The sequence below is a fragment of the Maniola jurtina genome, chromosome 2 (genome assembly GCF_905333055.1).
Source record: "Maniola jurtina chromosome 2, ilManJurt1.1, whole genome shotgun sequence".
Classification (NCBI taxonomy): Eukaryota; Metazoa; Arthropoda; class Insecta; order Lepidoptera; family Nymphalidae; genus Maniola; species Maniola jurtina.
The window spans coordinates 4873427-4896105 of record NC_060030.1 but is presented as its reverse complement, the minus strand read 5'-3'; the positions used below and the strand labels follow the sequence as shown (position 1 = coordinate 4896105).

Sequence of the window (22679 nt, the reverse complement as noted above, 5' to 3'; positions counted from 1 at the left end):
TTCGTATGGAGCTTTGAAGCAAACCTAATAAAAGCAAACAGAATCAATAAATTATAGTATGGTTTATAAAGTAAGGATTAGTAAATGGTAGTGGGTATAGAGATAGGACAAGATGACGTAAGGGAACTCTCAATAAAAGATAATATTATTGGTACGTTTACATAAGCAACTAAAAGATGGAAGGGCGTATGTGTCGCAGTCGCAGTGTGGAAGTCTTTACAGGAGACCTACCTATGTCCAGCAGTGGGAGTCTATCGGTTGATGACGGCAAATAACTGTCACCGTAGATCGTATACAAGCGTAGCGTGGGACGACCTGCAACTCGTTGGACAGATCGAAAGATTGGATCTGGAAAAATTCTACTTAGGAAAATGCCTGGCAATGGTAGATGTCCCTTCGAAAAGTTCATAATACTACTATGAGTTTGTTTTGGAGCGTGATGCGTGTCGTAAATCGCGCCCACGTCTCCCTAGGTGTTAAAATAGAGGCGCTCTGTGCGGTCTCGCCACGCTCGATTCCGATCCACTTGCTTTATGATAATCCCCAATATCCGGCACCAGTGGGCTCAGCTATCTTTAGCTCCGACGACTGTGAAGAGCATGGCTTGCCTGAGCCCATCAAAGTATGGTTTATAGGAGATCCGTCATGTGAGTACGTTTTTAATTATTCAGTTTTGAGAAAACATTTGAAATTTCAAATTACTAATGTTTCGACTACCTAATTTGCGATCTTTTAGGTGAGGCGTTGTATGGAATAGACAGTTTTAATGAAAAATTTAACAGCGGCGCCTAAAGTTTTTGTAATAAGGCCATGGATCATAACTAATGTGGGAATCTGCCAACTTTATTGAGAAAAGCTATTAGTTTTCATCATTACAGCTATAGGCTTTAGTAGGACTAGGAGAAACCGTTTAAATTTTTACTAAAACAGTAGTTTATCGTGCAATACTGGTGCTATCAGGTAGGTACGTGCAAATCATTCTAAGGATCAGTTGCATAACGGGCAGTTCAGGTTACGTTACCTTTAAACCATTTTGACACATTTACCATCAATAAAAGCCAAATTGGTTGCTGAACTCAAGGATTGTTCTTTTTAAGAACTTTGGGCGAAAATTTTCTTTTAATCTTAATCATGTTTGTGTGCAATGTGAATACTGACTTGTGCAACTCAGTATTTTTAACTTTATTGGTAGTCAAAGTTCAATCTTAACCCTAACGTTTCTTTAACCACCTGTCATACAACTGGACCTTAAAGTATAAGATATAACTAAAACTTATATGCGCCCTTGCGGCCTAATAGTATCATGATAAAGGTGCCAAAATCATTTTACTCTTATTTGCAAGGTGTTCCCGTAAAAAGTTGTGAGGCGTCAATCACCTTTTTGTTTACCTTTTGTGCTTTTAGTTCATTTACATACAAAGTGTTCCGAGAAATACTGGCTTCCAAAGTTTGGCATACGAACTTGATTAAGGAAACACTAATTAGGTACACTTTATAAACGGATATCAGTTAAGTGGGTGGCTTAACAAAAATATGATGTTAAGCTACTTATAGTTAAAAATATTTATAAAACCAATAAATCTCAACATGAACAAGAAACTTTCTCACTTTCTGGTGCTATTCAATTGTCAAATGCGTAAAAGGAATCGAAAAAAATGATTATTTAAAAAATAAGGCGAATTGAGGGTTCAGTACTCGGGTATTTTTCCCAACATTTTGCACGATAAATCAAAAACTCTTATGCGTAAAAATAAATAAAAACCTATTTTAGAATGTACAGGTAAAGCCCTTTCATATGATACCCCACTTGGTATATTGAAGATTGAAAATACTATTATTTGTTCATGAACAGATTGTAATTTTTTTTGATGTAACCACAAACAAATTCATGGTTTTCGGATTTTTCTTCTTATGTGTGTTATAAGACCTAAACCTTCCAAATTTCATGATTCTAGGTAAACGGGAAGTAAGTATCCTATAGGTCTCTCGACAGACACGACAGACAACGAAGTGATCTCCTATAAGGGTTCCTTTTTTCTTTTGAGGTACGGAATCCTAAAAAGAGCAACTGCTGAGTTTCTTGCCGGCTCTTCTCAGTGTACAGTAGTAGCTTTCCGATCCGGTGATGGTGTAGAGTCTTGACATATTAAAGTGGCATAAGCTGTCCTACACAAAATGAATAAATTAATTTCATCATTGTGCACTGATCAAAAGCGCTTGTCTTTTATTATTTTTATTTATTTATTTACACCAACAACTTTCATACAATTATGACTATAAAATGTACAAATTCATTGCAGTATGGTCTTTCAGAACCTGGAAGGTTAGTGACATCAAGTTGACTGTAAGTAGCCATAAATTTGCGACCAAAAATAAATAATAGCATTCCTTGAGTGGCGGCGAGGTGTTAACTACTGCACGCTCACACGTCAGGACGTTCACGACAGCTTAGGATACGTGTCTCTCATGAATGCTTACAAAATACAAATGCCACTTCCTAGAAGAGACATTTTTAAACATCCTAATGAGAACGAATCCTGCCAACATTTCTTAAAGGGAGGATTTTGCTATTTCGAGTCGATTTGAATTGTTTCTTTCGATATTTATTTTTAATATAATTAGTAAGTACTAAGTATTAGTACCTACTTAGTCTGAAATAGAAGATTATTTATTTATTATTTTATTACTGACGATAGTTTCGACGTTTTAAGAAACCCTAAAAAACTAGATTTAATACTGAACTTCACTTTACTAAAGCTAGTCTAGCTAGCTAGTAGGTACGGGTAGGCAGAGTTTAACATAATTCAATTACTAAGAAACCATAGACGTAGTCAGGTCAAAAGTTCGTGCTTAAAATTAAGTTAGTGCAGCCCGAAATGTTTCACTTTTTGCAAAGTTGAACACCTTGCGATCCGAAGTCAGGTTGGTGTAAAAACCGGCCAAATACCAGAAATTACACTTTTTAATTTTGTTTGTAATGTAACAACAAATTCACGGTTTACAGATTTTTTCTTTTACCTGTGCTATAACTGCTATTAGACAGTGCCAGAGTGAACTGAGTAAGGGAACTCTCGGTTTGTTCCTGAATCAACCATTATGTTAACTAACATATTATGGTTATGGTGACGTAAAATCAAAGAAAAATAGGGCTACTTTAGGGCTACCTGCGTCAAATGCACTAACTAACATTTGACGCCTGCAGTAATGTCGAAGCCTCGTTTTATACAACCTACCTACCAGCCTTTCATGATTCTAGGTCTACGGGAAGTACTCTATAGGTTTTGATACCCTTGACCGGTCTTGCTAAACACGACAGACAGACAACGAAGTGATCCTATATGGGTTCCTTCTTTTCTCTGGAGATACGGAACCCTAAAAATGTAACATACAAAGGTATAAATCACGAAGCTGGGTGTTAATTGGAACGAATTCTCGTAACGTTTTCAGATAATGTACAGTGAACCACATGGCGAAAAGTTTTTCGATAATATAATAACGCCAGTTTGTAACGATGACCTATTTTTAACGTGATTGGTATTTGTTGATTATGTAGGAAAAGTCCTTTGCACTTTAAAGGGCGAAATATACTTATTACTTACTACTAAGTACTAGATACATTGTTTCTATTCATGGTATATAGAGGTATTTCACGTAGAGTTACGAATTAAGTACCTACTTTATTATGTTACTTTAGACTTACAGATTATTTCATGGAGCATAGGATTGCGTTTTGTAATTCGACACAAGAATATACAATGCTTTCTTATTATAGAAAAACTCTTATTATGGAACTCATCGACTTGTAAAAGTTTAAATAAATCTATTGATTCTGATTTTTTTTTGATTACCTCGTTATTAGAACCTAGTTTATGAAAAAATATAGTTTGTAATAAACCTGCAAGTTATTTAAGGCGGTAAGTACGTACCTTAGAATCTATGCAATGCGTTTGTTTTGCCGAGGTTCCACGTGTTCCACTCATTTTTCTTCTGAGAGCTCGTTAAGTAAGGCTTGTTTGTAAACATTAGCGATGAAGTGGTAATAATAACACATAATGAACCGTTTTAACTGGACGCTCCTATAATTCATTATCATCTGATTACTGAATTATTCTTCTATGTAGTATCCGAACTACTGTCCAGTATCCATGGCGATACATTCCAGTCTCGAGTGATAGAATAAATTGCGATAAGTTTTGAAAAGTATGTGAAACTATTGCCTAGAGTTAGAACTAAATTATCAGATCCACTTTTTTATACGCTACATTAATCTATACTAATATCATAAATGCGAAATTGTGTTTGTTTGTTTGTCCTTTCTTCACGCCCTAGCTAAGCAATCAATCGACTTGATTTTTGGCGTAGAGATAGTTAAAACGACAGAGTTAATACAGGCTATTTTTTATCTCGGAAAAACAATGATTTCCCGCGCGATTTTTAAAATACGAAAGATCCACGAGAAAGAAGTCGCGGGCATCAGCTAGTACATAATAAACCTTCAATTTCAGTTCAAGCGTTGCGTGACGCGTACCTATTATTTCAAAAGTGCTAAAAATATTTTTTAATTAGCTTAGTTGGGGCGTACAAGCTGCCACATTTTCTATAAATCAGCTGTGTTGAGTTAACTATCACGACTACCCGCCCCTATAACAAATGTGTCGACACTCCAATAAGCTACAGGCGTTGATGGGATAAGCTGAAATTAGAAAACATTTTTTGTTGAGACAGTCTTCCTGGTCTGACTTGAAAAAGAAGGAGAATAAATAATTGTCACCTTGAAACATCGAGATTCATTTTACATTGGAGTAGCAAACCTCGTAGGCATATCAGGCGAAATATGCGCATTCCTCTATGATTCCAAAGTAGAATAGGTAAGTATGAAACTAATAAACATGTAAGTACCTACTACTTAGTAAGTATATAATAATTCAATGGGTACTACCGGTAATTTTATAACACTAGGATGGGCAATCCCAGTCCTATTAAGTTACCGTGAGAGTTTGATAAAAGTGGCAAATGGCAATACGTTGACAGAAAGTGAAAGCAGGTTCAGGTATTAGTGTCATTTTACTGATGGACAAACACACGACTGGTGTTCTCGGTCACCAGTCAGATTACATATTTTAATAATTATTATTATATTAGGTAGGTTAATATTTCCTCAAAATCAAGTTAAGACTATTTTGCGGGATATTGCGCGCTCTTGTAATATGACATCTCTCTGCCTTGAAATACGAGCATGGGACAGCTTTTTAACGTGATTAAAAACCAACAAGATGTGTCAATTAGTAACCATCTTTTACTTTTACTATAGACAGCTGTGGTATAAAAGGCTATCTATACTGTGATACAGCGAAGAGTTAGCCTCTAGGAAGAACTAAACCGATTACCTACCTATTTATCCTATTGTGAAGCATCGTGAAGTTTCATATTATTTCTAAAGATCAACTTATGGGCATAATATTTGACCTAAGCAAAGTGTTAGCGAGCCAATATCGAGTTATCGTAATTCGTATAGAATAAATAAATCATGAAATGGTTCATTTCCTTGCAATTTGTTGAATATAATCTATATATTTTGTATATACTAAGTAGATTCGATTTAAAGAAGCATCCCATATAATCCATTCAATTTATAAGGGTCAGATGGTCAGCGCAGACCAAGCGCGCCGAGTGGCATCTTCTTGTTTTGTAGTTAGTGACCATGGGTAAGAATCGGCTCCACGCGCGGCTTGTGGCTTTAACTCGTGCCCGCAAGAAGAGCCGTTAGAGCACGCTTTTTTTATAACAATCTCAACCGAATGTCGAAATAAAAAAAAAACTGAGTTTAAGTCGATAAAAAGAAAAAATTGCGACTTGGCACCTCTTCGCACCGTCTGTGGGCGTTGCGCCTTATGAACGTTTAATATATTATTTTTTCTATTCTATTCCCTTCGCTTTTAAGGTCAAACGCAAACAAACCCCAAGACTCCTGTTCAAACTTATGTAAATGAAAGGCACCGATGGGCACTATCAGATACGTACTAGTATAAGAAGCATGAATAAGTAAATTAAGATGTCGGAGTGTAGCGACAATCGCATTAACCGACGATTTATTTTAATGAAGCCCGACGACGGCCATCCGGGCGATAAACAGAATACTAATTTAATACCAACTTTACTGCATTTACATTAAAATATAAATGTCAATTTGTATCGCTTTTACGCATTGCAAACAAATTTTAACATTTTTAATTAAAACAGACCACCCACTGCCCTGCCCTTAACTTACCAATACATTGTACAAACACTTTAGATACTTGGAGGATATTAGATTAGATAGGTATGTACTCGAATGGTGCTGAGTAGCTAAATCTTTTTCATTTTTGCAAACTTTCTTTCAAAGCATTTTGTCAAAGATTTAAAACATGGATTAAGTTCTGGACATTTATTGCATCGTGCACATCTTTGGATAGGTAGATATTATAGTATTACATATTTATTTGTGAAACTTGGTAGACATATACATTTCTTTAACCATGGGAGGTACGTGAATAGTAAATACCATGCTCTGAGAAACGGTTTAAAATTGTAAACCGTTATGCATCAGTTTATATGCCTATGGATGTTCACGATGACGATGACGGTCTACAAAAATGTTTCACTATGCGATACAATTAAAGAATTTTATTCTGTTTATATTTTTTTTATACATCTATTCTGTTTGAATCGGTCTGATATTATCTACTAAAACAATTGTCAATACCTAATTAAGGACTTTATAAAAAAAAATTGTGTTTACTATGTAGTAGTCTATGTATTGTAGTCTATGAGTTAATCCAGGATATATTCTATCTCCATGCCTAGCCAATTCCGTCCAGTAGTTTTTGCGTGAAAGTGTAACAAACATCCATACATACATACTTTCGGGTTTATAATATTAGTAGGTAGGGATTACTCATATATTTTCTATGTACCTGTTTCAATAAAATAAGATTAGATGCATATGTTTGAATATAAGTCTTTGGTTGCAGAGGGGGGAAGATTGGAAGCTGAACTGAAGTATACTGCCCAGGCGTTGGGTGAAGCTGACTCCTCGACACACCAGCTCGTGATACAGACTGCCAAAGATCCAGACGTCTCCTTGTTACACGCCGGCGCACTTTTAGAACACTTAAAGGTCAGAACGGGTTCTTATTCTAAGATCAGAATTGATCACTACATACATAAGTTAGTGTGATGCTAATTTTTGCAAATAGTTGATGCAAACACCACACATACTGGTTAAGATTTTCTTTAGATTATTGGAATACCCAAAATCCTTCTGGTTTGTCAAGCAGACTTTAACTTTAACCTTAAAGAATAAAACTTTTCTGTATCCAGCAGTAGATGCCCAGCGGTTGAGACGACTATGGAATAAATAAATAAATAAATCTTTATTATCTTAACAAAACAGTGTTTACAAACTTTAGGAATGAATATTGTTTTATAATTTTCCTGAAATTTGTTCTAGGTGGTAAGCGCCGCGACCCGCGTTACAATTCATATGTACGACATCGAGTGGCGACTCAAAGACCTCTGCTACAGCCCCAGTATTCCGGACTTCGAGGGCTACCACCACATCGAGTCGATCATCGATAACGTCATCCCGTGTGCCATCATCACGCCGCTTGACTGCTTCTGGGAGGGATCCAAGCTGCTTGGTCCCGAATATCCTATATTTGTACCGTGAGTATTTTTTTTATTTTCACGTTCATCATCTCAACTCATCGGCTACTTACTCGTATTATATTATATCTTTTCAGAATGAGAAGGGTTTAGGCCATAGTCCATCATGTCAGCCAAGTGCGTATTGGCAGACTTCACACATCTTTGAGAACATTATTGAGCGTAAAATTAAAAATTTCATTTATCAAAGTTAGGTATCAAATAGTGTGATTATATGACCACATTCGTTTTGCTATACTATGAGTATAGTCTGAATTACAAGGATTGGTATGTGAAACGTGTAAAAGTAATAAAAATTAAAAGAGGAAATTTCTTTCAGTCATCTCAAACATAAGCTACAATGGACACATTTGAACCCGCTAGAAGTATTGGAAGAAGTGAAGAAGCTAAAGTTCCAGTTCCCGCTGAGCACAATGGAGGCTTACATGAAGCGAGCCGGCATCACTTCCGCCTACATGAAGAAGCCGTGCCTAGACCCCACCGATCCCCATTGTCCAGACACGGCGCCGAACAAAAAATCCGGACATGTAAGTGAGATTTCAAACTCAGTTGCGTTGTCTATTTTTGATTGATGAGTTATATAACTAATTATAAGTCATCAAATCATCAGTTACATATTTTAAAATAACATATTTATAGATACGCACTAGTCTGGAAATTGTATTGCATTGATTAGGCTGATTTGACATCATCATCCACCCATTTATTCTTGTAGTTTGGCTTTCACACTACTCACGATAACGATTCAGAACGCTCAATCAAGTTATGCTATATTATGATGTTCGGTTTTAATATTATGTTGTTAATATACCTATCTGAAATAGATTTTAAGTTACTACCAAAGGTCATTATATGCGGTAATTTTTGTCGAATAAATTCAATAATGAAAAAGTATAATTCAATAACACACGTATTTCGAAGCGTGTAATTTAAAATGCCTGCGTTGCCATTAGAGTTAGTCATAAATTACCGGCATTTTTTGTACCCAAAATAATGATTGAGATGTACGATTCATTTGTTACGGCCGCGTGAGACCCACATTAGGGCCGCATTACTACGACTCCTGTGTCGTTTATGAAGAGTTCAATTTATGGCAGCTTTACTGGCTCATAAATAAATCGTATAGCATCAAGGAAAATAAAATAACTCTATCGAGGCGACGGCATAAACTTTACTTTCCATTATAATAAAATATTTTTGGAAACGGTAATAAGGGACGGGATGAAAGCGATCGCCGCCCGGCAGATGTTGTGGCTACCTGCCCGGCCGAACTGTTTTGCGCCTTCTAGAAAGTTCAATCTCGGTTCAATCACTTCAATACCAACTTTATATACGGACAAGATTGTATACGGATAAGATTTAAGAAATTATTTACTTATACACAATATTACAAATCAAGAGGATGTTTTAGTTTCTTGTAGCGAAATATGAATTTTTGTTTGGTCTTTCTGTATTAAAGCATTTCGATCATTGTGTTAAACAAATAGTGCATTCAGCGGTCGGTCGAGTGGGTAGGGTGCGTTTTTGTGCACGAGGTGAGGCGGTGCCACCCACGTTCGACGAAGGACCGCGGCAAGGAACGGGCGCGCATTGTTCCAGCGCCCGCGCGGTCGGACCTGCGTATTATACGGGCGCATTATACACGCTTCAATAGACCTCGTTTGCCGGCACCACCGGCACCCATCCGTCACAATGACACTATTATATCAATAATCGTCGTACAAACGGAGAATTCCACGTAATCGTAAATTTTGGCGCTTTGTTCAGAAATGTTCGGAATTGAGACGTAACCGTTTGGACACGGTAATGGTATGTACAGTATTCCAACTTCATACAAACGGACGAAACGCGAGCTATACCTACGCACCTCGATGTCGGCAGGCGCTCGACACGCAGACAGTCGCGACTGTGCCGCAGTGACGAACGGGCGGTGTTTTGTTTTTCTAACAATAACCGCGCGATTTTTTCGTTGTATGTGAAACCCGATCAAAGAAGCCAAAATTTCAGCTCAGAATGTCGGTATTTAAGGTACCGGGACTACAATAAGATTAATTCGCAAACTTTTTTGATTGTACCCAGCGATGATTTTGTGGAATATATACAAAAAATGGAGAAAATGTTCCGAACTTCATTTAAAACCAAATATATAAATTGTAAAGTAGCTGCAGGTGTCTATAACCAAGTAAAAGATATTTATTCCTTTTTCTCTATCTTGCCCTTGTTCCCCAAAACAATTTTTGATTAAAAGCTTTATAGGGATGCGGATTTTTTAAACTTTAAAATTTAATAATTCGTAACGTTCGTTTAATTTCCTACGTCTCAGTCGAGGCGCAAATATTTTTCGGTCTCAAATTATAAGACCAATTTGTTATTCAATCATAAACATGGTTTTTTAATTAAATCTACCAATCAAAAAACAACACGCATTTTTATTGAACATTTCCTATGCAATTCACAAAGTATTTTATTTGTTTATATAAATAAGTATATTTACAATCACAAAACTAGATGGAAACACAAAGTAGGCAAATGTAATTAAACTGCTGGAGGCGGGCAGCCCTACCGCATGTTTACGTACCGCGCAGCTGTAGGTATTTATTTCAAAGATACGGCCGAGTTAGAATACTGTATAGATAATATTACCGTGGTTTGGACACCTGGGACAACTTAGTTAATGTTTACGTTGTTAGGTTCCAGATGTAGCAGCGGAGCTGTCGCACGGATGCTACGGTTTCGCGGCCGCGTACATGCACTGGCCGGAACAGTTAATCGTGGGAGGAGCGACCAGGAATTCGACGTCAGCCCTGCGAAGTGCACGCGCTCTGCAGACTGTAGTACAGTTAATGGGCGAGCGAGAAATGTACGAATACTGGGCCGACCATTACAAAGTACACCAAATTGGTTGGAATCAAGAAAAAGCTGCCGCCGTACTGGACGCTTGGCAGAGAAAGTTCGCTGCTGTAAGACTTCTTTTTACTTTCTCCACTAATGCTACTTTAATGAGCTTGTATCTCATTTATTATCGAAGTTAATGTTGATGATTTTTTACGTATTTAAAAGAGCACTTTTATTTCAGGAAGTAAAAAAGTTGACAAGCTCAAGTTCGGTATCGGCAGCGTATAGCTTTTATCCGTTTTCAACCTCAACTCTGAATGACATACTTGGAAAATTTTCGGAAGTGTCACTAAAGAATATTATTTTGGGATACATGTTTATGGTAGGTTCTAGTTTTATTTTCTCAAAGTATTTCCTACGCGAAGCACCTTTGATTCAGAGGGTATGCGTTTACGACAAATGAAGGATAAACGGTTATGGTTTGCAATTTCTTCACATCTTTTGCGATTTTTCTAGATGTGTCTCGTATCCACATTGCCTTTTTGATACTGGTTTTATATGTTTTAAATAATATTATTTAGTAGGCTTACCTTTTATATTTTGTTACATTTTCTTTTGTTTTATCATGTTTTACGTTATTTTCAGTTAATTTATGTTGCCGTAACATTGATCCAATGGCGAGATCCAATTCGTTCACAAGCTGGAGTGGGTATAGCTGGAGTATTGCTCCTCTCAATCACAGTTGCTGCTGGCTTAGGATTTTGTGCTTTATTAGGTGACTATTTTGTTTTAATTTATGTTTGTGTTAACCCGGTTCTTTTTTCTTGCTTGGTATTCTTATGTTATGATCTCGTAAAACCCTGCGTTCGTATTTAAGCTGTTGATTTAAAAGTATATATTTTAAAGACACGTCAGCGGTATTTTACACCAAAATGAATACGTCCATAATATTTTCAGGCATACCATTCAATGCGTCGAGTACTCAAATAGTGCCGTTCCTAGCTCTCGGACTAGGTGTTCAGGATATGTTTCTTCTCACTCACACGTACGTGGAACAAGCGGGAGATGTGCCGAGAGAAGAGAGAACGGGCCTTGTGCTAAAGAAGAGTGGATTGAGCGTTCTGTTGGCCTCCTTATGCAATGTTATGGCGTTCTTAGCTGCAGCTCTATTGCCGATACCGGCATTTCGGGTATTCTGTTTACAGGTAAATATTAGTAAAATAGTTAAAGTAATTATAATCAAAAATTAGTTTCATACATTGCAAAGAGCAACAGCAATGGACCCCGGAAGATAGACGGACAAAGAGTCACGCACAGACTCCAGGAGACATAGACAGAAGAAACACAGTTCCTATAATATCTGATACAAAATCTAATCTAATGTAGAGCAAAATTGTAATTTAACAATCCCTTCTCATAATTTTAGACATCTATGACTGATTAACGAAAAGGGGTCACGACTTCAAGCAGGAAAAAGATACGAGACAGAATTTAACACCCCCGAACAAAACATAATTATAGTCTCTACAATGCAATTAAATCAAAAATTATGAACACTGATCTTATTCGAACTAATAGTCCCCCATCGCACTAATAATATAAAGGCAAAAAGTGTGTATGTATGTGTGTATATTTGTAACTCTTTCACGTAAAAGCTACTGGACGGATTTGGCTGTAAAAAACGGAGGTAGATTATACCATGGAATAAATACATAGGCTACTTTTTATCCCGGAAAATCAAAGAGTTCCCACGGGATTTTTTAAAACCTATATCCACGCGAACGAAGTCGCGGGCATCAGATAGTTTTAGTATAAGACCCATGACAAAAATACTTTCGGCGATGAAACAATTTAAAAAACCCCACATAATATTATGTTAAAGACAATTTCTGCATTCCAGGCGGCAATCCTGCTTCTGTTCAACCTGGGTTCAATGCTGCTGGTGTTCCCTGCGATGATCTCTCTGGACCTGCGCCGCAGATCGTCCGCGCGGGCCGACCTCCTGTGTTGTTTGATGCCTGAAACTCCGCTGCCCAAGAAAAAAAATCCAGAACGAGCAAAATCGAGGAGTGGGAAAAATGACAAGGTAGGCATTATAATATGTGTGTGAAAAGTAGTAATAGTCATAGCATTGCAAGTTTTTGAGTATCAAGACAAAGTCCTTGTCAAAAATATTACCCTTAGATTAAAAACTGTACCCAAGGACGTGATATAACAATTTCGGACAAATTTTGTATTGTAACGCCAATACGCAAAGCTTGGGCATCTAAACTGCCAATGATATTGATTTTAATCCATTGAACAACATTTAGTGCCTATAGAAGTACTATTTCAAACAAGAATCGTGTTATATCTGAAGCTGTCAAAATTAGTGCGACACTGGACATCAATTTGTAAGCAAATACGCCCGCAAATTTTTTTGTTCGGATTGACCCATCTTGTTCATATTACCTACTAGGAGAGATCTAATTCACCTACTTACATCGCACAATAACTTAGCTTTATTTTTTGCAGAATACTAGGCTAGACACCACAAGGCAACCATTAGATCCGGATGTGTCGGGCGACCAAGCAAAAACATGCTGTCTCAGTCTATCGCTCACCAAGTGGGTCAAGAACCAGTATGCGCCCTTCATCATGCGCCCCGCAGTTAAGGTACATTCATATCAGAATAATATTAATATACATAATAGGAGAAATTATCATATAAGACTTTATTATACATATTCGAATCTAATATTTTGAACCAGCAAGCAAGGGAATAATGCTTTGAATATATTTTTTCTCGCCACTCGTGGCAATAAAAAAATTTCATGAACCTATACGTTATAACGTAAGTGTTCTTTTACAGGTCACATCAATGTTAGCGTTAATAGCAGTAATTTTGGCAAGCGTTTGGGGAGCGACGAAAGTCAAAGACGGATTGGACCTCACGGACATAGTGCCAGAACATACTGATGAACACGAATTTCTTACGCGGCAAGAAAAATATTTCGGTTTCTACAACATGTACGCTGTAACTCAGGGCGATTTTGAATATCCCACGAATCAGAAACTGTTGTACGAATATCACGACCAGTTTGTTAGAATACCGAATATTATTAAAAATGATAATGGAGGGCTCACCAAATTCTGGCTGGGGCTATTCCGCGACTGGTTACTAGATTTACAAGATGCGTTCGATAAAGAAGTAGCGAGTGGTTGTATTACTCAAGAATACTGGTGCAAGAACGCAAGCGATGAAGGGATATTGGCTTATAAGCTCATGGTTCAGACTGGTCATGTGGACAATCCAATTGACAAATCACTCATCAGTTCCGGTCACAGATTAGTCGATAAAGATGGGATTATAAATCCAAGAGCATTTTATAACTATCTATCTGCTTGGGCGACGAATGACGCATTAGCATATGGAGCATCGCAAGGAAACCTCAAACCGCAGCCACAAAGATGGATTCACTCTCCCGAAGATGTCCATTTGGAGATTAAAAAGTCATCACCGTTAATCTATACCCAACTACCCTTCTATTTATCGGGACTAAGTGATACTGATAGTATAAAGACTTTAATAAGATCTGTTCGAGAGTTGTGTTTGAAATACGAAGCTAAAGGACTCCCGAACTTTCCTTCTGGAATACCGTTTCTGTTTTGGGAGCAATATTTATACTTGAGGACTTCGTTGCTGCTGGCTTTGGCGTGTGCTTTGGGTGCTGTTTTTATTGTAAGTTCAGAATTTCATTACAAACCAACTAGGTAAATTATGCAATGATATCAGAATGATTTCAGAATTTTTAATATTCATATTTTTTTTAGGCCGTAATGGTGCTACTCTTGAATGCGTGGGCAGCGGTATTAGTAACCCTATCACTAGCCACTTTAGTGCTGCAACTACTGGGAATAATGGCAGTTCTGGGCGTCAAACTGTCAGCCATGCCAGCGGTGCTGCTGGTGCTGGCTGTCGGCCGTGGCGTACATTTTACTGTTCATTTATGTTTGGTGAGTGGAATTTTTCAATATTATTGTAAATTCATTTGTTTGTTCGTTAATGTCTTGTTTCAAATTCTATTACAAAATATCTGAAGTGCAACGCAGAATCTTTCTTTCTTCCTATTTTAATATTCCACGATAATCTACGATAAACGCATGTATGGGCAGTTTTAAAATAAAATTGTAACAAAATTGAAATTTTTATGAAATAGGAAGCTGAATAAATTGATTTGAAATGAAACCTTCTTTAGGTGCGTTGGGCAGTTGGGCGAATTTGAGATGGGTGTAAATTTGAAATATCCAATCAAAATGTATATTATTTTTCTACAGGGTTTCGTAACATCGATAGGCTGCAAGCGCCGCCGCGCGTCGCTGGCGCTAGAGTCGGTGCTGGCGCCAGTCGTGCACGGCGCGCTGGCGGCCGCGCTGGCAGCCTCCATGCTGGCAGCCAGCGAGTTTGGCTTTGTGGCGCGACTGTTTCTAAGACTGCTCCTTGCGCTTGTTGTCCTCGGGCTAGTTGACGGATTACTGTTCTTCCCCATTATACTGTCGATATTGGGACCGGCCGCTGAGGTTCGTAAAGTTTACTTGATTATATTTTTGTTTCTTATTCTGCACTTATGCCAGTCGTCGTTTTGTCACATAAAACCAATCCCGGACCGTGGGCAAACATATAAAACATGATTCCTGAGCAAAAACAAAATTTGTTCCAAGCGTCGATCAGGCTGAGCTTGATGTAACACGCTTATAAAAACTATGTAAGTATGTATTAAACTATAGTACATGTTTTAAATTCTTCAGGTGCAGCCCTTGGAGCATCCCGAACGTCTGTCAACACCGTCACCGAAAAGTTCTCCCGTGCATCCTCGGAAATCAAGTTCAGGTTCAAATGGAGGCGATAAGTCCAGTCGCACCAGTAAATCTGCTCCACGACCTTCCGGACCATCTCTAACTACCATAACTGAAGAACCTTCGAGTTGGCACAGCTCGAACCACTCGGTGCAGTCATCGATGCAGTCCATCGTCGTCCAACCAGAGGTCGTAGTCGAAACGACTACGTACAATGGAAGTGATTCTACGTCCGGCAGGTCAACGCCCACTTCGAAATCATCACACGCTGGAGCTATTACCACTAAGGTTTGTGTTTTTCATTCATTACATAATGGATTAATAAGCTTTGGATCATAGAGAACTCGATTGCCGTAGTTTCTTTAGATTTTAAATAGACGTGACCCTTTAAACCTTACCTTCGGAATTCGTTATTGTGTTAATATACTATAATGTGAAATAATAAATTATCAATAATACTTAATCTAACCATAGATATTGTGTTTACAGGTGACCGCAACAGCGAACATAAAAGTAGAGGTCGTAACGCCAAGTGATCGGAAATCTCGGCGCTCCTATCACTACTACGACCGCCGAAGGGATCGCGATGATGACAGAGAAAGAGATCGTGATCGAGATAGGGATCGAGACAGAGACCGAGACAGAGATCGTGAAAGGGACAGGGAAAGAGATGGAGAAAGATCGAGAGAGCGTGACCGAAGGGACAGGTATAGAGACGAGAGAGATCATCGCGCCTCGCCGCGAGAAAACGGTCGCGATTCAGGACATGAAAGCGATTCATCCCGACATTGAGGAAAGTGAATAGATCTTGCCAGGACGATGACATTGTTATATATTGCGAATTAAGTTGCTTTTCTGTTGAATAAGTGCTTAAGGGTTTTATTCACTTTCGGACATGAATGTGCGATCCAAATGTATCCTCTGTAGTTGGAAATTAGCACGTCAATATGTTTTAAGGTTCGAAGTACCTACCGCTCTACGTTAACACCTTAAGACAGTATTACTTGAAACGTAAATTTAAGATATCTCGTTTAATATTGGTTATAGTGGAGGCTACATTCTCGATGCGTGTTATTATGCATACGACCGATTTGTGATCAACGGATTCAATGTATGAAAGAGTCGACTGTTTTCGGGCAAAGCATGGAAGATGGACCGACAAATTGGTCAGTGCGTAGTATGTAGAGAAGTGCTAGTATCGGAACTGTTTGTGTTAGTAAGAAACGATACTGAAATCATTCCATAGTGCTTCTATTTTGTCATGCGTCGTAAAGAAAATCATAGGATATTTATGTTTAGATGACTGTCTGTAATAGTTGGACTCACATCTCCTTCCGATGATGTTTTACGAGGACTATCAACATCAGCTCAACTGAGTTGAACATCACAGTGTAACTAGGAAATCAGAGAGATAGGGCCTGCACAGACGAGAGACCATTGTCCGTGAATGACAAAAGTCCATTATATTTTGCTACGGTATTTCGCCGTACTTTTAGTCCATTATTTGCGTTATACGATCCAAGTCTTATGTGATCCATTTTGTCCTCCTCGGACAATAGCCCGTCGTCTGCGGTGGCCCTTATTCTGAATATTAATTGTATAGACCAACTATTGTAACATTAAAAATAGCTATCGTTGATAAATCTACGTTTATTTTTCGGGTTCCTATTTTAACATTCTTCTATTTTTGTCCGCATACAGTTTGTTACAATTTTCACGTCTAAAGACTGTGGTCGAATGTTATTAATAATTAATTTATCATATTATTTATTTTGTCTATAAATAATAATTATTATTAATTTCACCAGAAAATGAAGTCTGTGAAAACACTCAGATTTATTGTACAAATTATTTAAATAGATTTTATATTAGATAAGGCATTTATTTATGAGATTACTTAGATTTTTATATACCTATTTGTATTGTTGTGATCTTTGTTTAAAACCACTCCGTTTACTGAAGACTGCATTAATCGATCGAAACTCAAACTCTTAGCGTACGAAATACTGAAGTAGTAAGATGTCTCAGGTGTTCATTTGTGGTCACTTCAGTTACTGTAACTAATTTTAGCAGCTAAGTACGGCGACTGTAGTAACTAGTTTTGGCGGTGCGATAGAAACATCAAGTTATAGTACAAACGGACATCTGTGATGTAGATATCCCAGCATCCGAGCTAAAAAAATCTGACCTCAGTTAAATGAAATTAGTGATTAGTGTTGTGACATTTTGTGCAGAGTACTTATTAGCTCATATTAATTTATGCTTATGTAATTTAATATTCTGTAAATATAGCGATAGTTAGCCCTAGAGTAAAACGCGAACCAACGCACAATTGACAAAAGTATATTATTTACTTTTGTATTTTTTGTACAATTTTAAACTGACATAATGTCGTAAAACATATAGGTATAAATCTTAAGCAAAGTTCAAAAGCGCATTTTTGTTTACAGTCACAGAAAATGTTTAGTGAATATTTTGATGTTTTTACAGAAAATATTGTTGAAACAAATAAGATTACTCGATTGTAAATGATTTTAAATTACGAATAGTTTCGAAAACGTTGTACACATTTACCTGTACGTGTATGAAAATTAAATATTTTTCATGTATGTTGTTTCATTTTTTATTTTTATACAGAAATTCCATATTTCCCATTTATACATGAAATAAATAAAAAGATGGACTTATTAAGTAGGTGTTTTTCTTGGCAGTGGAGTCAACATTTTTAAGTTCGATGTCATTCATCTGGAAGAGATTCGTCGAGTAAGCAATAATCAATATAATGTAACGGCTCAATTCAAGCTGTATTATGTCAATTGAATGGTCACTTATAATAATTGGAAATTCTTCGAATCAGTTGCCTCAGGATTTGAGTTTATTTATAAATTTTTCACTGCAATTGAAATTAATTAAACTACCAAAATCGGTCTTAGACCGATCGTTGTAACTTATACGACGATATTGTTTTCATTTTGGTAATCCAATTTTCATTTTTCACATACTCGTAACCAACATTGCTGTTGTAACGAGATGGTTATCTGTTATTGCTCCATTAAATTAAAGCAATCTTCGCCGCCTATGGTGATCCTTAGAGCAAATTATAATAATAGGGGCGGGTGGAATTTTGGCGGCAACAACGCCTGCGACATTCCTTAGAAAGCGGGAGCGCGGGAATCAATAAAGGATTTCCTGGCGGCGTGCCCACGCATGTGCGTGGCGTCGAAACCCTGAACCTCGACCACCGCGTGTCTTCGACACCCTGCGCGTCGGATTCCGTTCACGACAACCTCTCAGCACGACCAAGCTCTAGCCAGATTTTGATGAAATGAAATCATATTCTGATACAGAACATGATATGCGTACGTAGGTGGTGTATAGTCGATTAGAGCGTAATAAAAGGATGGGTCGTCACTGACCATCAACCCCATGCGTGATGAACTGATGAAATAAATCTCAATAATAAGGCTGCGTTATTGGGCGTATGATTCGCGCGCAGCGTCACTGCGGCTGGGCGGGTGGGGCGCGGGGTGCGGGGCGCGCGGTGCGCGAAGGCTTCCCGCGCGACACTCTGTTGCCCCGCGGCGCGCCCGCCCCACGTCCAGTCCGCCGCACGACCCGATGGTTCAGTCCTGGTGACATTGCAGTGCAGTGCGAACGGTGGTGTGCTTCCATGTAGGGGAGACAGTGGTGTGTTGGTTCTCTTGTCATGTGGGGAGTGCGATGGCCTTAGGCACCATGACCCGCCGTCCGCTGCTTCTGCTCGCCCTGCTGGCAGCCGCGCTAGCCAACCAGCTCGAGGATATCCCCCACAATGAGTAAGTAATGCCATTTTTTGTTTCGTAGAACCTTCTCTATCCAGTTTCTAATGTTTTCTCTCAAAAGCTTTCACTTAGAACTGTTTCTCTATGATTGACAAGATCTGATACAATCTTTGAGTAAGACCTAAGGTACTATACTTATGTACTAAAAATTGTCATACTGTATGGCAATTTTAGTGGATTCTCGCTTTCATAAAACCTCCAAATTAATTTGTGGAAAATTTGAAAATACCTAGCTTTTCAGCGATACCGTTATGTAATGAAATTACAATACAATACAATAAGAGTGGGACATTTGAGTCTCTACATAGCCGAAGTTCTAATAGAAGTGGACTTTAGAGCATACTACTCTACTTATTAGACTTTGCGCGCTTATATCCTTAATTAATAATATCACGGAATCGTGATTTCAAGTTTTTTATGCAGCAGACTAAGTGTAGGCTAGGTCACACAGTGATAATAATTGATAACCTTTGACCGTTAACCGTTTTTATCGCTGTTGCATTGGATATTATTAATATGCCTACCTACTATAGAATAGTTACAGTGATTTTTAGAAATCGTCATAACCAATATAATTTAAGAGCTGCTGATTTATTTTATATCTACAGGAATTAAGATTTTATTATCAATACTAACCACTGCGCCCGCGCCATCGTGCAGGTCATGCACATGCTCCATTGACTTGCGCACAGTTAACTTTAATTAATCTGTTTCTTGTTAGTTGATTTATGAGACTAATGAGTTGCTTTTCGCAAAAATGCATAAGCGATGCACTCTCTACGGTGCGTAATAAGATTTTGTTAACGCCAGTCGCCACGTTACAATAAATCGTGATACGAGTGATAAACAAAGCTTTAGACACAGAAATCCTAATAACAGTGCCTTACATTTATTTCCAATTCTGTGCTTTAGAACGTCTAAAGCACCGGATAAACTGTAAAGCGCGTCGCTTACGCATTCTTTCGAGAATTTCACCACAATTTATTTACTTTTTAAGTCAACTAACGAAAAAACGATTACATAAGAAAAATATTTAAACTTAACCGCATCCACATTCCACACCAATAAAAATTAGAGCTCTTCAAAAATGATTGCGTCGAATCACAGATTTTCGTCTGTAAGGATGTCTTTATGAGGAAAAATGTCTTTACGGGGAAAAAGATTTGAATTTGCGACGAAAGTCAATTACGCCTCAAGCAGCGATCAACACACAATGCAAATTCGTATAAGTGTGGACGCGACTTACCTAATTTTATTATAAGAATACAACGATCCAATTTTCTTGGAAGATTATTGCATAATAGGGCTTCGTCAATGCTACATGAATAATGTTGTTAGAACATACATAATATTATGGACAGGAACGTATAATACGTAGTATTATTAGGTCAATGAAACATTAATCTAGAAGCACCTAGCATATGCATCTGGTATAATATTTTGCAGGACACACGTTGTTTAACAGGCGGGGCGTTTTGCCAAACATATTCCCAACTGAACGCTGGTTAATAAACTATGGAACAAGCTGGTATATGGAAACTGTACGATCTAAAAATTACAGATATCTTCGTAAGCGAGCATAACAACTTGTTTCGTTATTTTTAATAGAATTATGCATTCTTACTAATTTAAAATAAGCTTTCTTGTATAGTATAGATTTTTGAAAATATTATTTGATCGTTAAAATGTGTCCATTGGTAATGAATGAATTAGCCACATGATAAATATTAGTTCAGATTTTGATGTTCAGTTTTCAAACGTTAGCTGCTACGTCGTAGCACTGGTGCTACGAGAACTGTAACCAAAATCCTTCCGTAGTAGAGTAAAGGAAGCAGTAGGTATATCTACTCTGAAAAAGCTCCTTACTAGTATAATTACTATACTTAAAAAGTATTACTATACTTAAAGTAAATTAGGTATTGAGTGTGTGGTCCTAGAACAGTATTTGCATAGGCTTCGACGTATTGAACTAAGCGTACTATTGACAGGCAATTAAAGAGCCAGCTCTTTGACTACACCTATTTAAGTATATACAAATACAAAATTTTTCGGAATAGAAAGTTTGTAGGAAAATAAGGAAGTAATTTTAATATTATATTTTATTACATTACATGATAATATTGAACCTCAGAGTTAAGTTGTACTCTTAATCGAATCGTATGGAAACTACAGCATTGCTGTCCCAAAAGAACCCTAGCCATTACGTAATCAATGAGAAGGGATCACAACCCTCAGCAATGAGGACTGAGACAGAGAGAGAAATCATCAATTAAGCCGTTCCACCTACATTGTAGGAGTTAAAGCAATTTTACTCTCCATTAGTCAGACAATAAAAGCGTAAACTATCGTGGGCGTACAATAACTACCTTTCGCCTCCATTCAGCTGATACGGCAGCTTTGATTCTATCTGTCCGATTTTGCAATTTCTCGATTACTATTTTTCTTTAAATTTAATTAAATTAAAATTATTAAATTAATAGAAAAATACGATTAACGAAAACCAATGACAGCGATAATTTTTCAATTTTTCTCGATTAACTTGTAAAAATGAAAATTAGTATTTTTCTTTTAATTAAAATTATTAAATTAAAACAAAAATACGATTGACGAATTTCTTGACAAGGTTGCAACTTGCAAGGAAAGGGTCGGTTTTGCTTTAGCAGCCAACAAAGTAGTTTAACAGTTATAATGCTAATTGTATTGTATTTCTCTACATATTATAACGAGATTATGCGCAACATGTGAATGACATTATATAATACTAGTAACTAGATGATGCCCGCGACTTCGTTCGCGTGGTTCTCTTTAATTTTTCGGGATAAAAAGTAGCCTATGTGTTAATCCAGGGTATAGTCTATCTCCAATCTACATTTGAGCCAAATCCGTCCAGTAGTTTTTGCGTGAAAGAGTAACAAACATACACACACACATGCATACACACAAACTGTCGCAAGGATATAAAAGCTTAATTTGCTATAATCCGCCAAACCAACGAAATCTGTATGGTACGCAGCACCACACAAATTCCAACACCACTCGACGCGCGTTTCGCCCCGACACCGGAGCATCCTCAGGAGATGTAGACCTCACAAATTATAGCAAATTAAGCTTTTATATCCTTGTATATCATGGCCTTCCGCAAAATAACGCCTGCTTCTATAATACAAACTGTCGCCCTTATAGTATTAGTGTGATTAAAGACGGAAGGACGCAACGCGCAGCAATCACGAATATGTAAATGCACGCTAACAAAATTTGATATCAAATAAATAACTTATTTGTGGTTAGCGTATTGTCCTTTTGCAAACCTATTTTAAAATTATCAAGATTTTGCGGTCAATTCACTAACTTGATTAAAGAATTGTTTTTATAAGTAATATTGCTATTTCTGTAGCTCTACCCTACTATGTATAGCATAGCGTAATGTTGATTCGCCAATATTATATTAATGAAAAATGTATAATGGCAGTGATGGATCCCATC

At 37.4% G+C, this 22679-nt stretch overlaps 2 protein-coding genes across 4 annotated transcripts in view; both read left to right on the top strand.

The window, feature by feature from the left end:
- LOC123877918 (protein patched) overlaps positions 1–22679 on the top strand; it is a 41938-nt gene that overhangs the window by 17794 nt on the left and 1465 nt on the right. Inside the window, exons 3-16 of one of the 2 annotated variants that reach the window (XR_006798705.1) lie at positions 7011–7156; positions 7490–7704; positions 8024–8231; positions 10395–10664; positions 10781–10921; positions 11185–11314; positions 11497–11744; positions 12440–12625; positions 13054–13194; positions 13391–14260; positions 14353–14535; positions 14857–15099; positions 15328–15663; positions 15865–16324. Coding sequence is in view for 1 of the 2 variants with exons in the window: in XM_045924861.1 (XP_045780817.1) it covers positions 7011–7156; positions 7490–7704; positions 8024–8231; positions 10395–10664; positions 10781–10921; positions 11185–11314; positions 11497–11744; positions 12440–12625; positions 13054–13194; positions 13391–14260; positions 14353–14535; positions 14857–15099; positions 15328–15663; positions 15865–16167 (3620 nt within the window). In the remaining variant the exon portion in view is untranslated. Of the gene's footprint in view, positions 1–7010; positions 7157–7489; positions 7705–8023; positions 8232–10394; positions 10665–10780; positions 10922–11184; positions 11315–11496; positions 11745–12439; positions 12626–13053; positions 13195–13390; positions 14261–14352; positions 14536–14856; positions 15100–15327; positions 15664–15864; positions 17985–22679 lie in introns of those variants that run through there. The other variant, XM_045924861.1, reaches the window with a different exon arrangement.
- Positions 18956–22679, top strand: part of LOC123877931 (voltage-dependent calcium channel subunit alpha-2/delta-3) — a 73196-nt gene continuing 69472 nt past the window's right edge. For both annotated transcript variants that reach the window (XM_045924875.1, XM_045924869.1), the window contains exon 1: positions 18956–19190. In XM_045924875.1, coding sequence (XP_045780831.1) covers positions 19096–19190 — 95 coding nt within the window. In that variant the 5' untranslated portion in view covers positions 18956–19095. The remainder of the gene's footprint in view (positions 19191–22679) is intronic.